This window comes from Macrobrachium nipponense, chromosome 4, assembly GCF_015104395.2.
Source record: "Macrobrachium nipponense isolate FS-2020 chromosome 4, ASM1510439v2, whole genome shotgun sequence".
Classification (NCBI taxonomy): Eukaryota; Metazoa; Arthropoda; class Malacostraca; order Decapoda; family Palaemonidae; genus Macrobrachium; species Macrobrachium nipponense.
In genome coordinates, this window is record NC_061100.1 from 134,695,336 (window position 1) to 134,713,030 (window position 17,695).

Consider the following 17,695-nt stretch of genomic DNA (forward strand, 5'->3'; position numbering starts at 1 on the left):
TAAAATAAATTATTTTTACAACGAATCATGGGTTATGAGCAATTCCCAAAAAAGTTATCCACCAAGAAGAGATGAGGAACCATACATAGTTTCCAAATTTCATTCATTTCTCTGGTGGTGGGAATTAACATTGGTGGTGCCAATGAATTTCCAGTGAAAGATTTTCAGTTAAAAACTGATTTACCACCAGCCAATATTTATTGCAGGACCAAAGGTTGTTTCTGAAGTACTGGCGAACTTGATTATTCATGGTCCTGTTGTATGTGAAAATGATGTCTTTAGTCTCTTTCTTACTGGTTTTACATTTTTGTAACAAGATTCTGTGTATAACTTACAAGACAGGTCTAATTGTTAGCATATTTTTTCAAACAAAATAACTTGTTTTTTAATTAAATTACATATATTCATTCATCATCAAATAAAAATTATACTGATTTTTATGAATAAAGTACAAGGTGTTTGTTAATTTATGAAAAGTAAATTAACAAACACCAGGTAATTCATTCATAACCAGTAAAACATTTACTTGATGGCAAATAAATACAAACCAAGTACCAAACAAAAACCTCATTGGGCAAAACATGCTCTTACATTAAAAGCTCAGCTGCTGCAGCAGTGAAAATATTCAGCTCAGTATTTACAGAAACTGCAGAACTATTATCAGTCCTGAGAGAATAACTGACTTAAGCTATATGTATACTTTACAGTGAACTTCTAATTTAAAAGATTTATATAAAAATGTATCATCTAAAAGGGTGACTTTGCAAAAAAATCATCATAATGTAGCTGGTAAGTACAGAAGCCTATGAACCAAAACTAACTTTAATTTTTGCTGAAATGTGTCTCAGTGAATCAGCAGTACCAGGATCATCCGATGTGTTCACAGTTGTTATGTCCAGGTTCAACTTCAGGTCATACTGTTCTACCAGTTTCCTCATCCTCTGTTCTGCACCACTACTCACGACCACTGTAGCCTCTGAAATACACTGTAAACTAAGTTTCATGCTCCACAAATAGAATCCTTGAACCCCATTTTAATTAATCTTTCTACTATTGGCTAAGATCCTCAAACCTTTAGGGGTGATACCCCTTCCATCCTATCCATCAGAAAAGCTTTTAAAGACTCGGTGAACTAGAGGAATCACCCTTACCATTCCATTCTAAAGGCCTGGAAGGACAGTTCTAGCATAACAAAAGACTCAAGTTCATAAATAAGAAGAATAAATTCCCTTTTTTGATTTGATATGGAGATAATGCTACATGTTTAATACTATGTTCTTCATTTGATTGGTGACCCTTAAAGATGATAACGTACAGCAGTAACTTTGATAAACATGATATTGTAATGATACAATTAAGTTTGTTCATACTTACCTGGCAGATATATATATAGCTGATAATTTCCGACCCCGACAGAATTTAAAACTTACGACACACGTAGTGGGAGTCAGGTGGTTAGTACCCATTCCCGCCGCTGGGAGGCGGGTATCAGGAATCATTCCCATTTTCTATTCATAATTTTTATTTCCACTGTCTCTGGGGGAGGGGAGGTGGGCGGGACTTAATTATATATATCTGCCAGGTAAGTATGAACAAAACTTAATTGTATCATTACAATATCATTTGTTCATGCAACTTACCTGTCAGATATATATATAGCTGAATCCACCTTTGGTGGTGGGTGGAGAGACAGAATAGAGGATTAGGTAAACACATATGTGCAGATAATTGATATCTTGATTCCTTACCTGTAGCATAGCTGGCTTCGTGATTACTGCCACGTAAGTTCTGCTTGTGCTACTAGAGTTGCCAGCAAGGTAGAGACCTATGAAGCTGGTGCACTCCAGATGATCTGTCAAACAGGGGCGAGACCACGACGTGACTAGACCATGGACCATACTAATGAGGGCAACGAGACAAAAATATACCACCACCTGGCTTTAGTTTACCAAAGGTATCCCACTTAACTAAGCTAATGGAAGGGAGACCCGCAGGCGGTCACCCCACAACCATAAACACAAATTCCCCAAAAACCCCCCCTAATCCCTAAAGGATAGGATGAGTGTTACCTCCTGCCCCCAAAACAGTGTCTGCAGCAATGTATGGTCCGAGGGAGAAAGCAATTTTCGTATGTCACTTTCACCTCAGGTAGTGTGAAGCGAAACCGCATTGCTTCTCCAAAATGTGAGACATTCAAAATATATTCTTTGAGAGCCATATTTTTGTGAAAGGCTACCGACGTAGCCAATAGCTCTCATTCGTGAGCTTTTACTTTCAGAAGCTTTAAATCACGTCACTAACTTATTATGCGCTCCTTGAATCGTATTCCTGATGAAGACGCCAGTGCGTTTTTCGACATAGGAAGATCAGGTTTCCTCACTGAACACCACAAATTGTCCGATGAACCTCTGCAAGCTTTAGTTCTCTGCAGATAGAATTTAGAGCCCTGAACAGGACACAGGGAATCTCTCACGTTCGTTCCCAACTATATCTGCCAACCCTTTTGATTTCGAAGGACCCTCGGCCACGGGTTGGAAGGATTCTCGTTCTTTGCTAAGAACATGGGACTTAAAGAACACACCGCACTACTTTCTGAAAACGCCGATCTGCTTGCTAATGGCCTGAATTTCGCTAACCCTCTTCGCCGTCGCCAGAGCGGTTAGGAAGATCGTTTTCTTCGTCAGATTCCTGATAGAAACTGAATGAAGCGGTTCGAAGTTACTTGACATCAAATATTTGAGTACCACATCCAATTGTTCACGAGGGTACTTTAGGCTGGACTACCTTCCTAGTTCGAACGATCTAATGAGATCGTGAATGTCCCTATTATTAGACAAATCGAGTCCTCTGTGTCTAAAGACTACAGAAAAGCACGCTCCTGTAGCCTTTAATAGTCGGAACAGCCAACTTCACTTCTCTCAGATGAAGAAGGAAGTCAGCTATCTGGCTCACAGAGGTTGTGGTGGAGGAAATGCCCTTCTTCCTGCACCAGGATCTGAAGACAGCCCACTTCGATTGGTACATAGCGATCGAGGAGGGCCTCCTTGCGGTGGCAATCGCCTTCGCCACAGGTCTTGAAAAACCCCTCGCTCTGGCCAACTTCTTGATAGTCTGAACGCAGTCAGACTCAGAGCGGGGAGGTTTTTGTGGTACCTCTCGAAGTGGGGCTGTCTGAGTAGATCTTTCCTTAAGGGTAGAGTCCTCGGAAAGTCTACCAGGAAGGACATCACCTCTGTGAAACCAGTCGGCTGCCGGCCAGAAGGGGCGATGAGTGTCATCCTCGCTCCTTCCGATGCCGCAAACTTCCTCATCACTTCCCCGAGGATCTTGAGCGGGGGAAAAGCGTATATGTCTAGGCCCGACCAACTCCAAAGTAGGGCGTCTACTGCGACTGCTCCCGGGTCCAGAACTGGCGAGCAATAGAGTTGAAGTCTTCTCGTCCTGGACGTTGCGAAGACATCCACCTGTGGACAGCCCCACAGATTCCACAGCGACTGGCAAACCTCTTGGTGAAGGGTCCACTCTGTCGGCAAACAGCTGTCCTCGTCGACTGAGAAGGTCCGCTCCGAACATTCTGTACTCCTGGACACGAACCTTGTCAGGATCGTGACTTCTTGCGCTTTTGCCCACAACAGGAGTTCCTTTGCGATGGCAAACAGAGAAGGCGAGTGAGTTCCCCCTTGATTTCTTAGGTATATGCCAGCGCTGTGGTGTTGTCCGCATTGATCTGAACGACTTTGCCGGATACTTCTTCCTGGAAAAACCTGAGAGCCAGATAAATGGCTGACAGCTCTTTTCCAGATTTGATGTGCCAGGACACCTGTTCCCCTCTCCAGGTTGCCCGACACTTCTTTCCCTCCTAGTGTTTGCTCCCCAACCCCCCCCGTGGACGACGCGTCGGAAAACAACACTAGGTCGGGGTTCCGAAGTTTGAGGGAGAGCCCTTCTGCGAGCTTCCGAGGATCTGACCACCAACTTAGGTGATCCTTCACCTCTCTCGTTAAGCACAAGATCGCCTCCAGATCTTGCTTGTTCTTCCAACTGTTGGCTAGGAAGAATTGAAGAGGTCTGAGGTGGAGCCTTCCCAGAGAAACAAACTTCTCCAGTGAGGAAATGGTCCCCAGCAAACTCATCCATTCCCTCACCGAGCATGCCTTCCTTAAAACCAGAAAGGTCGCCACTTTTCTCCAAGCATTGAAGTTGTCGCCCCTGGGACGGAAAAGCCCGAAAAGCCACTGAGTCCATCTGAATCCCCAGATAGACTAAAGATTGAGACGGAGTCAAATGCGACTTTCGAGGTTTACCAGAAGCCCCAGGGACTTTGCTAACGTCATGGTCGTGTGCAGGTCCTCAGACACCGTTCGCCGAGCGCGATGAGGCTCGAATAAGCCGCAGTCGTCTAGGTAGATGAGAGATCCGTATATTCTCCAAATGAAGCAGCCTTGCTACGTTCTTCATTAGATTGGGTGAAAACCATCGGCGCTGTGGTCAGACCGAAGCAAAGTGCCTGAATTGGAATACCTTCCCCTTCAGGACAAATCGCAGGTATTTCCTTGATTGGGGATGGATGGGGACGTGAAAATACGCGTCTTGGAGGTCCAGTGGAAGACCATCCAATCCCCGGTCTATCAAAAGCTGACAGCACCGATTGAGTCGTCTCCATCTTGAATTTCTTCTTTATCACAAAGAGATTTAGACTGCTGACATCGAGGACGGGTCGCCACCCCCCCGAATGTTTCGGCACCAGGAAACAGGCGGTTGTAAAACCCTGGTGATTCCAGGTCGAAGACCTGTTCTACCGCATTGCTTCTCGATCATTTGTTCCAGCAGATCGAAAAGCACTTTCTGCTTCTCTCCTCGATAAGAGGGAGACAAATCCTTTGGTGTTGAGGATAGCGGGGCGACTTCAAGAACGGGATCCTGTACCCTTTCCTCACGACATCCAGCGACCAAGGGTCGGCATCTCTCTCTTCCCAGGCTCTCGCGAATCGAAGAAGCCTGGCTCCTACCGGCGTCTGAAGGACTTCCGACTCACTTCCTACTCTTTGACGGAGCAGGGGTTTTTCCTCTGGAAGAGCCTCTTCCTCGGGAGGCTGCTTTCGAGGAAGTCCAGCACGAAAGGGCTTCGATTTCTTAGCAAACAAAGAAGCTCCAGAAAGATGAAGCAGCTGCTGGCCTTCTAGAAGACTGAGCTAGAAGATCTTGCGTTGCCTTTTCCTGAAGGCTTGAAGCTATGTCCTTAACCATAGCCTGGGGAAAGAGATGGTCTGAGAAAGGAGCGAAGAGCAAGTCCGCCTTTTGCGTTTGGGAGAGACGGATTTGGCCGTGAAGTTACAAAAGAGCGCTCTCTTCTTAAGAATCCCCGAGCTTAAAGTGTGTAGCCAACTCCTCAGAACCATCCCTGACGGCCTTGTCCATACAAGAAAGTACGCTGGACAGCTCCCCCAGACTAATAGTATCAGAACTCCTTGACCTGGCATCTAAAACTCCAAGACACCAGTCAAGAAAGTTGAAGACCTCTAGAGTCCTGAAGAGGCCTTTTAGGTGAAAGTCGAACTCGTTATGGGTCCACGTGACTTTTGATGAAGACAGAAGGGCTCTTCTGGAGGCGTCTACGATGCTCCCAAAGTCACCTTGAGCAGAGGCTGGTAGTTTAACGCCTATGTCCTCTCCTGTCTCATACCACATGCCTCCTTTACCGCAGAGTCTTGAAGGCGGTAAAGCTAAAGAGGACTTTCCTGACGCTTTCCTCTTCCTCCATCCATTCATTGACTTTCCGGAACGCTTGCTTCGTGAAAGCGACTTCTTCATTTTAATGAACCCCGATGCCTTCGTTGCCTTAAAAGAAGAAAATTGAGAAGGAGGAGTACGAGGGGCTTCCGGTTGAAAAGTTTCTCCGAACTCCGACTGTAGCAGACGCATCAAAACTTTATAGTCCGATGAGACAGTAGCTGTTTGTTGTTCTTCCTCTGCTTCTACTAAATCGTCGCTAACTCCTTCCTCAGAAAACTGGAGAAGTAGGAGGAAACTCTGAAGAAAACTGACGCCCATGAAGGGTTCCTTCATCCACCTGAACTTGCATCGGTGAGGGACTGGTGTCTACCAGCGCGCGCTTGGCGTCCCGAATCCGACACGTTTGGCGCCGACAGAGTGCGCGCTCGACTTTCTACCAACACACGCTTGGCGTCCACTGGCGCGCACCGAGCGTCCACTAGTGCACGCTTGGCTTCCACTGGTGCGCGCCGAGCGTCAGTCAGCGAACGGCTGCCGCTCACTGGTGCACGTTTATCCACAACAGGTGCGCGTTCTGGCGGCACCTGAAGCGCGCTCCACTTTGCACAGAAGCGCGCTCAGCGTCGATCACTCGCTTCGAACATGCGAAGACTTTGCGAGCGGGAGATATATCATCCTGAGAGCGAGAAGCGAACTTCTCACCTCCTCTAGAGAGCTGCTGGGGAGCAGATCGAACTCTAGAGGGAGACTCGAACGAAGAGAGAGGCGAGCGAGGCGAGGAGAAAGAGCGGGTCTTGACTTCTTCACAGGAAGCTTCTCATCCTTCCTACGACGCGGAAGAGCCTCTCTAGCAGCAAGAGCGTCCTGAAGTTGCTGACTTGCAGTGACTGAATCATTCTCTTGTTAGGCGAATCTTCCTGCTCTGGGGAGGGACTGATCCTGTGAGCAGGAGAGCGGCGCCGAGGGACCGCCCCCCTCCTCCTCCCAGGTACGGCCTCTTCCCGAGCTTCTGGAGCGACCGTATCGCTCACACGAGCTAACTGAATCCAAGTCCGAAGACTCCCTACGCCTTTTCTGCGGCGGAAAAGCAGCGAACGCACTGTCAGGCGAAGATCGCAAAAGCGGCGAACTAGGACGGTGAAGCGTCAACATTACGCGCGTCCTTTTCAGCGGACGTGAAGCACCTTGAGAACTCCACCCTTTACGTGGGGATGAAGCCTTCCTCCGATGACGAAAAACACTCCTTGAGGAGGCGTGCACGCGCACGCTCCCTGGCAGTCTGGGATTTTCATCAGTAACTGCCGAAGGCACGTCAGATCGGTGGGGGTTCCTTGTAACCCTCCTTCGGCTTTCGACATGCTCCTCCCAGGTCCTGGGAGTCAAGCAGAGGTCCAGGCCTAGAGGCGAAAACGAGGCCGATCTGACGCACCCTCCACTACACAAGGGGTATCACTGCACTTTTGCACGTCACTTTTGCTCTCAAGAGCCAACACTTTTGATTCTAGATTACGAATCGACTCCAATATTAAGGATAAAGTATTACTCTCTACAAGACACTGTTTCAGGGCCCGGAGGCAAAAACTACAGGGTTAGGAGCATTAACAAAAGGAGGGTTAACAGGAGAAACATTAATATCTTGAACGCCTGAAACACTCCTGGAGGAAGACCTCCTTAACCTATCCTTTTCAAGTTTCCTAAGATAGGTCTCATACGCCTTCCACTCAGAATCTGTTAGTCTTTCGCACTCCTTGCAACGGCTTTCATACACACATTCCATGCTCCCTTCAACTCTACATACCGTATGTGGGTCTACTGAAGCTTTCAGTAGCCTACCTCTACAATCAGTTCTAGAGCAGAACCTAGCGCTAGCTGTACTAGACCCTGACATATTATTCCAAGAAAAGTCCAAACCAAAATCAAATCAATCCACTAATAACGTGTGCCTAGCCACCGATCCAATCAATTAATCCAAAAAAAAGAACCAAAAGGGATACTCAAGTAGCAATAAGTTTCCAAATCCAGACGGAGGTGCTGTAAACAGATGTTCACAACACCGGCGACAGAAAAATTATGAATAGAAAATGGGAATGATTCCTGATACCCGCCTCCCAGCGGCGGGAATGGGTACTAACCACCTGACTCCCACTACGTGTGTCGTAAGTTTTAAATTCTGTCGGGGTCGGAAATTATCAGCTATATATATATCTGACAGGTAAGTTGCATGAACAAACTATTGTATCTTTTAGATATCTGAGTCCATAGGATGTGTTTGCCAACTTCCACCTGACCCTCTAAGTCACTACACTTGTTGGCCGAAATTAACTATAATGTGCTCAAATTGATACAGAATGGGTATGGTGGGTCATGATTAACTAAACTCCTGCCTTTACATGACTTTGTTTTCTTTATACCAGTACAATGAAGGTGAACTGAGGTTTGTTTCCTAATAGGAACGTAAAATAAATCTCTGGGCAAACTACTGAACTACTAGGGGCAGACTTTGCTCTTATGGATCTAAAATTAATATGCATCATGAGATAATAAGCAGATTACTTGTCTTTATAAGTAAGCACACTAGAGTGCTGAAAACTTTCAACAATTTTACCTAAAAAACCAGCTTCCTGTAAAAGATGCAAAGGATAGCAAACCATCGGAAGTGTTCCCAGAGGCAGCAGACACTTGGGATTGTGATTTGTTAAGGTGGTCATCCTCATTCCTGGACCTGCAGCTAAGACAATAGCTTGTGCTTCCAACCGCATTTTGCTCTGAAAGGCAAACAGAATTTAAGTAGTCTACTGCTTATTTCAACAGTTTATTCCACATATCACCAGACAGTCTAAGACTGCACAATGAAAGTAACATCTTGTTCTGTATCTTATTTCAATTTTACTTTTAAAAAATTTTCAGCTAATTATGTAGTAGGTTTATTACTTCATGGCTAAAAGCATTACGCTATGGGTTTTAAGCAATAACTTAGGTTGTCTCCACTTTTTAAAATTATCCACTCAGGTTTTTTGGTGCAGAATATATATTACTCATTAGTTCTCAGTTTCTACTGTTTTCTAAGGAAGCAAAATCATACTTTCTACAAAACCCAGTTTTAGTTGAGGACACTGATCATTCTCAAGAATGATGGTAAGGAAAAAAGTAGCTTTTATTGGATTAACTGTGCATTCTCTGTGTTAATTTGCCTAACCCATGATCCTTCTCACAAAGGAAAAGAAATTATGGAAATTTTTACCTTAAAAACCATAATGGCAATCTGTACTGGGCCTCTTACCCACCCTTATGTTTTATAATTATGGGGAACCACTCTGGGAAAGTGGGGTTTTATGGGTAAGGGAAAACACTAAACTAGCGAAATACATCGATGTTTTTAACCTAACGTGCTGGGTTCATACCTAGAAAAAGGGGAGCTTTGCCCCACCTAATCTGACCTTTGATATTATAATTTAAAATAACTACAGTACTACGACTGCAACATAACACAACCACACCTAACCTAACTAAGGACACCAGCACCCACCCAGGACCCCATCTCACCCAGCTAAGGGCACTGTAAATGAAAATTACTTAATAGGCTGAGACCTAACTCAACCATACTTCAGATGCTAGTTCCTTACCTGGTTGGGGAGAGGGGTTGGGGGTCAGCTTTGTCCCCTGGATCCTCACTTAGCATAACCAAGGTTACCATGTTATTACCTAGTGAGTGGTATAACTTTAAAAATACTCAATACACCTTATCTTAATCAAAATTATAAATTGCAGAAGTTTTATAGGAATGTCAGAATACAGCCTTGTACTTCTCTTTTCTTGTATTTACCCCTATCCAAATATCCCAGGTTCCTGCTGAGGTTTCTCACAATTGTAGGATTTAAGGGTGTTGTAGTGTCTTTAAACTACTAATCTGTTGCTAGTATGATTATCACAAATATTCAAAACACTTGAAAAAACAAAAGTTAATACTGCCAAAATAATTAAAGAGACTGAGGTTATGCTATGTTAGCACAAAAGAAACCATGACTAAGTATTGAAACTGGCTCTTTCAAGCAATGCCTGAATCCCAAAATCACATAATTGGTGTCACTCAGATATAAAGAGCCAACCTTGTTTCAGAACTGTCCACGTGCCCTCACTTCCAGATGAAAATACCAAATGGCATTTCAAGTATGATACCCTACCCATACACATCCTTACCCACACTGCACTAGTACCAATAAAATATAAAGACGACCCACTAACATTAATGATGAAACATTAACAAAGAATTTACAAAAAGCCCAAGCGCGTAACATTATTCATCAGCAAATAAGCTTGTCACAGTAAACATGCTGTTTTTGGTTGATTTTGTATTAGCATATTAAAGATGCTTGAAAACATATCAAGAATACTCTCATACCATGAACTGTTACTGAAATTATATAAAAAAAAAAAAAAAAAATCAGAAACTTAGAAACTAGTATCAAGCAAACTTGTCGCTCCTAATACATATACCTACTATACACAAACAGATTGCAACTTAGGATAGGGAGTTTCCTGCAAAGTCTTTTGCAGAGACCCTTTGGCCCCAGCTGCAGCGTTTTATCTACAGTTCCTTTCGCATTTTTCCACTAAGTTGTTATACTCCAAATTTATCTTGCTCAAATATTTCTCAACAGTTACAATTTCCTGAAGTTCAGTCATGTCCTTTACCCTAATGGCTTCCATTTTATATGAATATGTTTTATTGGTCCTCACTTTACACACCCCTATTCAGTTTATTTTTATCATCACACACTGAATATTTAGCTGTCACAACAAAGCTTATTTCGGCTGATGCTAAACAAATGATAGTTAAATTAGGTTATTGAAGGTCACGTTAGGTTAGGATTCCTGCCAGTAATCTCACTGCCATTACCCAAATCTCATTTCATTTTTACCAAATATTACTCCTCAAGGTCGCCAATTTTAATACAAATTTCAATGTATAAATTGTGGTCCCAATCCCAAAAACTTAAAAAAATACTGAAGGCTACCTATTTCCACAGCCTGGTTCAAATATCAACAAAAACATTAAGAAATCGCAATGATTACAGTGTTCTGTTGTGGCTGGGAGAACTATTTGGCAGCTGGTACAACTAAAGTAACTGGGAAGATTGCTTGCGTGTGATCCCGCCACGCAAGCCATTTTCCCACAGTTACCTTAGTTGAACCAGCTTCAAACTACTAGGGTAAACAATCACGGACGATCCACCATCATCACACTGGCCAGATCTTATTCACTCGCTATTTAATTGGTGAAACAAGAATACAATTACAACTCTAAGCATACCATTCAAAAGATTGAAGTTTCGTCAAAATACAGTAATGTGATATTTGAAAGCCCCATACGAACTAAAATAAGCATGTGACGCTCTTTGTAAAATATGTTTTCAAGGCAGTTTTGAAATCCAATATGGCAGCGATCGTGTGGCTGGACGAGTCTAGTCACGGATGGACACCATCTTTCCCAGCCTTCCCAGCACTCATTTGAACAATGTTAGCGTATACGTATATATGTAGCGTTTATTGATCTTACTCAAGATTGCAGTTGTAATCAGCACAATAAAACAACATTTTGTTGCCTATATTAGTGAAAGTATGAAACTTGTTATTCCCGGGGTCATGGTTTGAACTGAATTCATTTTTACCTTGTAATCGGTGGTTTTATCCTTACTGCCATCACAACTGAAACTCCACAGTGCTTATTTGATTGTTATTATACACATTTTGGTCTTAATTCACTCCACATTGCACTCGAACCACGTTGCTGTTCCTGGTTCCTAAGCGCTCACTCCACAAACACAGTTACGAACAGCAGACAACGACGCTGCAAAGTTTTATTCTCTTAATTGTTTACTTTACTCATTATTTAGTTCAACTTTACTTTGCTATTTCAAAATGTTTATTTAATTCATGTCTATTACCCCTTTTTTGCAACCAAATTACCCCGAAATACAGATATTTCTAAAGTAGATACAATCCAATGTTTCTAACCTTGTCATACATCTGGCTGCCGAAAACCATAGCGGAACAGATGACAGATAAGTGGATTATAATTTTTTTTTTTTGCGAGCACTTTTCATTGATTCCAAGTCTATATTAGTATTTTGATTTTTTTTTAATAACTGTATGCCAGAAATAAAAGTAACCTTTAATGTTTGCATGCTAAGAATGGCAAAATCATCATTGCCACATTAGTGGAGCTTCAGACATACTATGTCGATGCATTATTATAAACTGTTTCCATGAATTCTAGTTGTCAAAGTAATGCAATGATGATAAAATTGCTTTAATATTTATGTACAGTGGTACCTTGACATACGAAAGGCTCAACTTACGAAAAACTCGAGATACGAAAGCAAATACGAAAAATTTTACGGCTCTACATACGAAAATTGCTCAAGTTACGAAAGGTTGTTGCTGTAAAGTCCCGAGATTTGCCCGGACCACCGAGAACAATTTTAAAACTCGCGCGCCGCCAACTGAGTAAACTCGCCACCATCCTACCGCTCTCCCATTGGTTCCTGATGCTAGTCACCCCATAAGATCCTGCTCTCCTATTGGTCAGCATCTACCCCTTGTGCTTTATGTATTCTATAGGTAAAAGGATGCTGTAAATTGAAAACTTATTCATGCAATACATTTAATAAAAAAAAACATTAGGTAAAGATAGAATAAAGAATAGAAATGAATGGTTATTATACTGTTTGGTAGTTTCATTAGTTGAAGAGAGATACTAATGAAAATTTATGGCTTACTGTGCACTAGGAAAAGTGATTGCTTGGCGATCGTTCGATACTCGTAAGTGCTAGATGTATACAGAAGTTTGGAAGCTTTTTTTTTTTATTATATTTAATGGTTACTTAATAATTATTTTAAATGAGTACATGCAATACCTTTAATAAAAAAATTGTGAATTAGATATCATAAAATATAAAATAAATCAGACTGCTATCATCAAAGCCAACAAATACATATTTAGAATTCTTCTTCTGTTTTAATATTACGTACGTTACATATGTTTCATCATAGCTGTCAGTAACTCGGTATCTCCATTAGGTAAAGATAGAATAAAGAATAGAAATTAATGGTTATTATACTGTTTGGTAGTTTCATTAGTTGAAGAGAGATACTAATGAAAATTTATGGCTTACTGTGTCCTAGGAAAAGTGATTGCTTGGCGTTCGTTCGGTACTCGTAAGAGCTGAATGTAAACAAATGATTGGAAGATATTTTTTTTGTTTGTTTGTGTATTATAGTCAATGATTAATTAATAATTATTTGAAATGAGTACATACTGATTATTTATACATTTTATTGGCATATTCTAAGCTTTTAGCTTCTTAGGTTTAGATGTCAGAATCATAGACTAGGCTACAGTAGCAACCGCTAACATAGGCTAGGCTTATTGCTAAGGGACATATGCTAAAGTCCTAATTATATGCAGTAAAAATGGGGTTGAACATTAAATGCAGTTGAATATTACTCAAGTATGTACAGTATTTTGTTTTTTAGGAGTCATATTTCTTCCATCGGATCGGCGTCGTAACCCTAGAACATGTGTTGTAGGCCTGGAAATATAATTTACTGGGGTGTTTTTGTAGGGCTTGGAACGGATTAGGCATTTTACATGTAAAATGCGGTTCAAGATACAAAAAACTCATGATACGAAGGCTGCCTCGGAACGGATTAATTTCGTATCTCGAGGTACCACTGTATATATACCTTCAATACATAGGCTAATTTCACCAATTTCCACGTTTTGTGCAAGTCTTATACCCAGTTTGGAGGGTGAACACATACCAATTGGCAACAGAGAGAAAGAGAAAGGAAGGCGAAGGAAGGAAGAAGGACAGGGGTGGCGGTGGAGGGGGGGGAGAGGGTAGGTGGAGCTTTTTACGCGTGTTCGTATCCATTTCTGGATAATGGAGTTTTTGTCTCTTGGTACAAGGACAACTGTCATTATTCTTTATGATTAGTGATTCACGATACCCTTATAAATTATGGCACTGGGTGTAATGCACTGTAGCAAAATCTCGTTCTGATACGAGTGTTCGTTACAGAAATATTGCCAAAAAACGTGCTTGCACTGTCTCTGAAACCCATAGTAGGTATGCTGCTTAGTTGTCAATCAAGTTTTTTGTAATCAAGTATTTTTTACAAGCTAGCTATTGTATAAATTTGTATTTTTCTCAATCAAAACATATGCTTCTCAATGCTAACTTTCCTCTTTTAACGAGTTTCTGGTCATTGCAAATTCGGCCCCATTAATTTCTTATGGTGAGAAAACAGACAGAGGCCCAGGGACCGAAAGTGATTGCGTCACACTACGGCGGAAATCCGGCAGTAAAACATCTTCATATATCCAAAAAGTAAATACCAAAGATATATATGCGCATTACAATTATAACAATTACATGAATGGCTGATAACAATCTGCATGAATAACTGGTAAACTGTTCTGCAAGGAAGTTGAGTATAGCAATTCATCTACAATAGGTACAAAAGTCAAGATGTCATGACGTCATAATACAGGACTTAAAAGAACGTTCTAATTCTGAACAATAATTACAGTAGTACCTCGAGATACGAAAGGCTCTACTTACGAAAAACTCGAGATACGAAAGCCAATGTGAAAAATTTTACTGCTCTACATACGAAAAGTTTTCAAGATACGAAAGGTTGTTGCTGTAAATTCCGGAGATTCGCCCGGACCACCAAGAACAATTTTAAAACTCCCGCGCCGCCAACTGAGTAAACTCGCCACTATCCTCCTGCTCTCCCATTGGTTCCTGATGCTAGTCACCCCATAAGGTCCTGCTCTCCTATTGGTCAGCATCTACCCCTTGTGCTTTAATTATTCTATTGGTAAAAGGATGCTGTAAATTGAAAAAATTATTCATGCAATACATTTAATAAAAAAAAACATTAGGTAAAGATAGAATAAAGGATAGAAATGAATGGTTATTATACTGTTTGGTAGTTTCAGTAGTTGAAGAGAGATAATGAAAATTTATGGCTTACTGTGTAAAGTGATTGCTTGTCGATCGTTCGATACTCGTAAGTGCTGGATGTAAACAGACATTTGGAAGCTTTTTTTTTGTTTGTTTATTATAGTTAATGGTTACTTAATAATTATTTGAAATGAGTACATGCAATACATTTAATAAAAAAATTGTGAATTAGATATCATAAAATATAAAATAAATCAGACTGCCAACAAATACGTATTTTTTAGAATTCTTCTTCTGCTTTATTATTATGTTACGTATACGTATGTTTCATTATAGCTGTCAGTAACTCGGTATCTCCATTAGGTAAAGATAGAATAAAGAATAGAAATGAATGGTTATTATACTGTTTGGTAGTTTCATTAGTTGAAGAGAGATACTAATGACAATTTATGGCTTACTGTGTGCTAGGAAAAATGATTGCTTGGCGCTCGTTCGATACTCATAAGACGGGTAAGAGCTGAATGTAAACAATCGATTGGAAGGTTTGTTTTTTGTTTGTTTGTGTATTATAGTTAATGATTAATTAATAATTATTTGAAATGAGTACATACTGATTATTTATACATTGTATTGGCATATTCTAAGCTTTTAGCTCTTAGGTTTAGATGTCAGAATCATAGACTAGGCTACAGTAGCAACTGCTAACATAGGCTAGGCTTATTGCTAAGGGACATATGCTAAAGTCCTAATATATGCAGTAAAAATGGGGTTGAACATTACATGCAGTTGAATATTACTCAAGTATGTACAGTATTTTGCCTTTTTGGAGTCATATTTCTTCTGTCGGATCGGCGTTGTAACCCTAGAACATGTGTTTTAGGCCTGGAAATATAATTTACTGGGGTGTTTTTGGAGGGCTTGGAACGGATTAGCCATTTTACATGTAAAATATGTTCCAAGATACGAAAAACTCATAATACGAAGGCCGCCTCGGAACGGATTAATTTCGTATCTCCAGGTACCACTGTACTTAAATTTAAGTCAGAATCGAGTTACTTTTTCAATAACGAATATTTTCAAATAAATCATCATAAATATATATGTAAAATATTGATGTTTTACTATTTATTTAAATAATTATCTAGTGCACGCTTTGTCGTCGTCTTCTACCAAAACAGTTGTTTCCTTAAAAACGTCGTGGTTAGGGACCGTGTTCCGTTTGTTGTAATGAAAGTGCCCCAGCATCTATGGGTACAAGTGGTGTGTGGATTTATCACAGGAAATGGGAAGTTTGATGAGACACAAGCGACTCCACAAACATCGAGATGGCATCAATCTTCTAAGATATTTAAGCGTAAGTAAAAATTTTGAAAGCGTTTTGGTGAGATTTGCACTGCGTTGGCCACCCTTTTCACTACCCACTGTTTAATGCTTTAAATTTGGCCTTAATTTCTAACTTTGGAGAAAATACTTACTTCAAAAGAAGAGTACAGGTCTTTAGCTCCGTCTCTCACCAACAACAAATCGCGATTGATGCCCATCTCCGGTGTCAGGACGCGTTATAAGTACTTTTACGGAGGGTGTCCAGCCATGACCGTCAGTGAGTTGAGCCAGTCCATGCGATTGTTTACCCTAGTTCCCCAAGCCACGACGGACCGCTGTAGCCTAATTGTCGCAATATCTTAATGTTTTCGTTAATTTTTTTTTTATTATGTTCATGAAATTTACTGTCCTCTATTGGCCATGTTTTACGTCCATCCCCAAGGGGCTGGTAGCTACTAGGTAGCCTATAGCCTAGGTACTAAACATAGCACCAATTCAGTTGGTAGGTAGCCTATTTGACCTGGTAGGCTTGTTACCTAGTACCGAACCAGTGGGGGCATGGTATTAGCCATTCCTCAGTTTTACCCAAAATACCCAACCTAATGGTCATAAATGCTAGTCTGCTATACCTAAATTCTTAGTTGCCTAGGGTACAACAAAAATGGAAGACGCAGATGGAAACATATGGCGTTTGAGAAATTACCTAGGCTAGGTAGCCCTTTCTTATTAGGTACCTAAATAGGTAGGTAAAAAAAGGTAGCAAATTAATTTTTAGTGATTATTACATTTAATAATAACTCAGTGAAGATTTGGGGGTGGACTAGCTAGACGACGGATTAAATGGCCTGGGTAAAAAGTACCCATAACCTGCAGCCTGGTCGGGTACCTACCTATGGCATAGCAAGCTAGGTAGGTTAGTACCAGATTTGCTTTTTCATTCCTTCATTTCCCTTGTAGCACTAATTTATACACACCTAACTTACCCGAATGACTGTAAATGTAAAATGCGTATTAAAATAGCAAATATCAATGTGGAGAACTCTAGAAAATAGAGGGTTGAACTTGCAAATTTCCTAGTAATAGTAGTAGTAGTAAGCGGGATATGTCTTTGAAACGGTTCCCTTGCTTGTTTTATTCCTCCTGCTCCACTTCCCCCCTCCGTACATCTACAAATAAGGGTATATTAGCTGTCAATTCATCTATATTTTCCTGATATGATTGCTGCACAAAACTATATCTATTTCTAATGTCATTGTATGCTGGGCAGTAAAGTAAGAAATTTTAAAAATTTGCATTTTTTGTCTCAGCACAAACATGCCAATTCGCTAGATGACAATAGTTCGGGTTAAGAATTATAGTAGTAGTAGTAGTAGTAGTAGTAGACGGAATAATTGTATGTTACAGCACCCTCATTAAATCCCGCCACTAACGTTCAGGAAAGTCAAAGGTAACAACAGAAATGATTAAAGCATTGGGAAATCTAGGCAAAGAGTGGGTGCACACACTATTGGAGAAGATCTGGGTTATAGAGGAAATGCCAAGGGACTGGAATGACATTTGGATGATTAAAATTTATAAATAAAATGGAGACGTGTTAAATTGTGGGAACTACAGAGGAATAAAGCTTTTGGAACATGTATTCAAGAATCTAGAAAGATTAGCAG

At 41.0% G+C, this 17,695-nt stretch overlaps 1 protein-coding gene across 3 annotated transcripts in view; it reads right to left on the reverse strand.

Moving 5' to 3' along the window:
• LOC135211199 (translation initiation factor eIF2B subunit gamma-like) overlaps positions 1–17,172 on the reverse strand; it is a 38,190-nt gene extending 21,018 nt beyond the window's left edge. Inside the window, exons 1-3 of one of the 3 annotated variants that reach the window (XM_064244421.1) lie at positions 17,015–17,172; positions 8,339–8,498; positions 822–976 (exon numbers count right to left, since the gene is read on the reverse strand). In XM_064244421.1, coding sequence (XP_064100491.1) covers positions 822–976; positions 8,339–8,492 — 309 coding nt within the window. In that variant the 5' untranslated portion in view covers positions 8,493–8,498; positions 17,015–17,172. Of the gene's footprint in view, positions 1–821; positions 977–8,338; positions 8,499–16,921; positions 16,944–17,005 lie in introns of those variants that run through there. The other 2 variants (XM_064244423.1, XM_064244422.1) reach the window with 2 other exon arrangements.
• Positions 17,173–17,695: the final 523 nt, after the last annotated feature.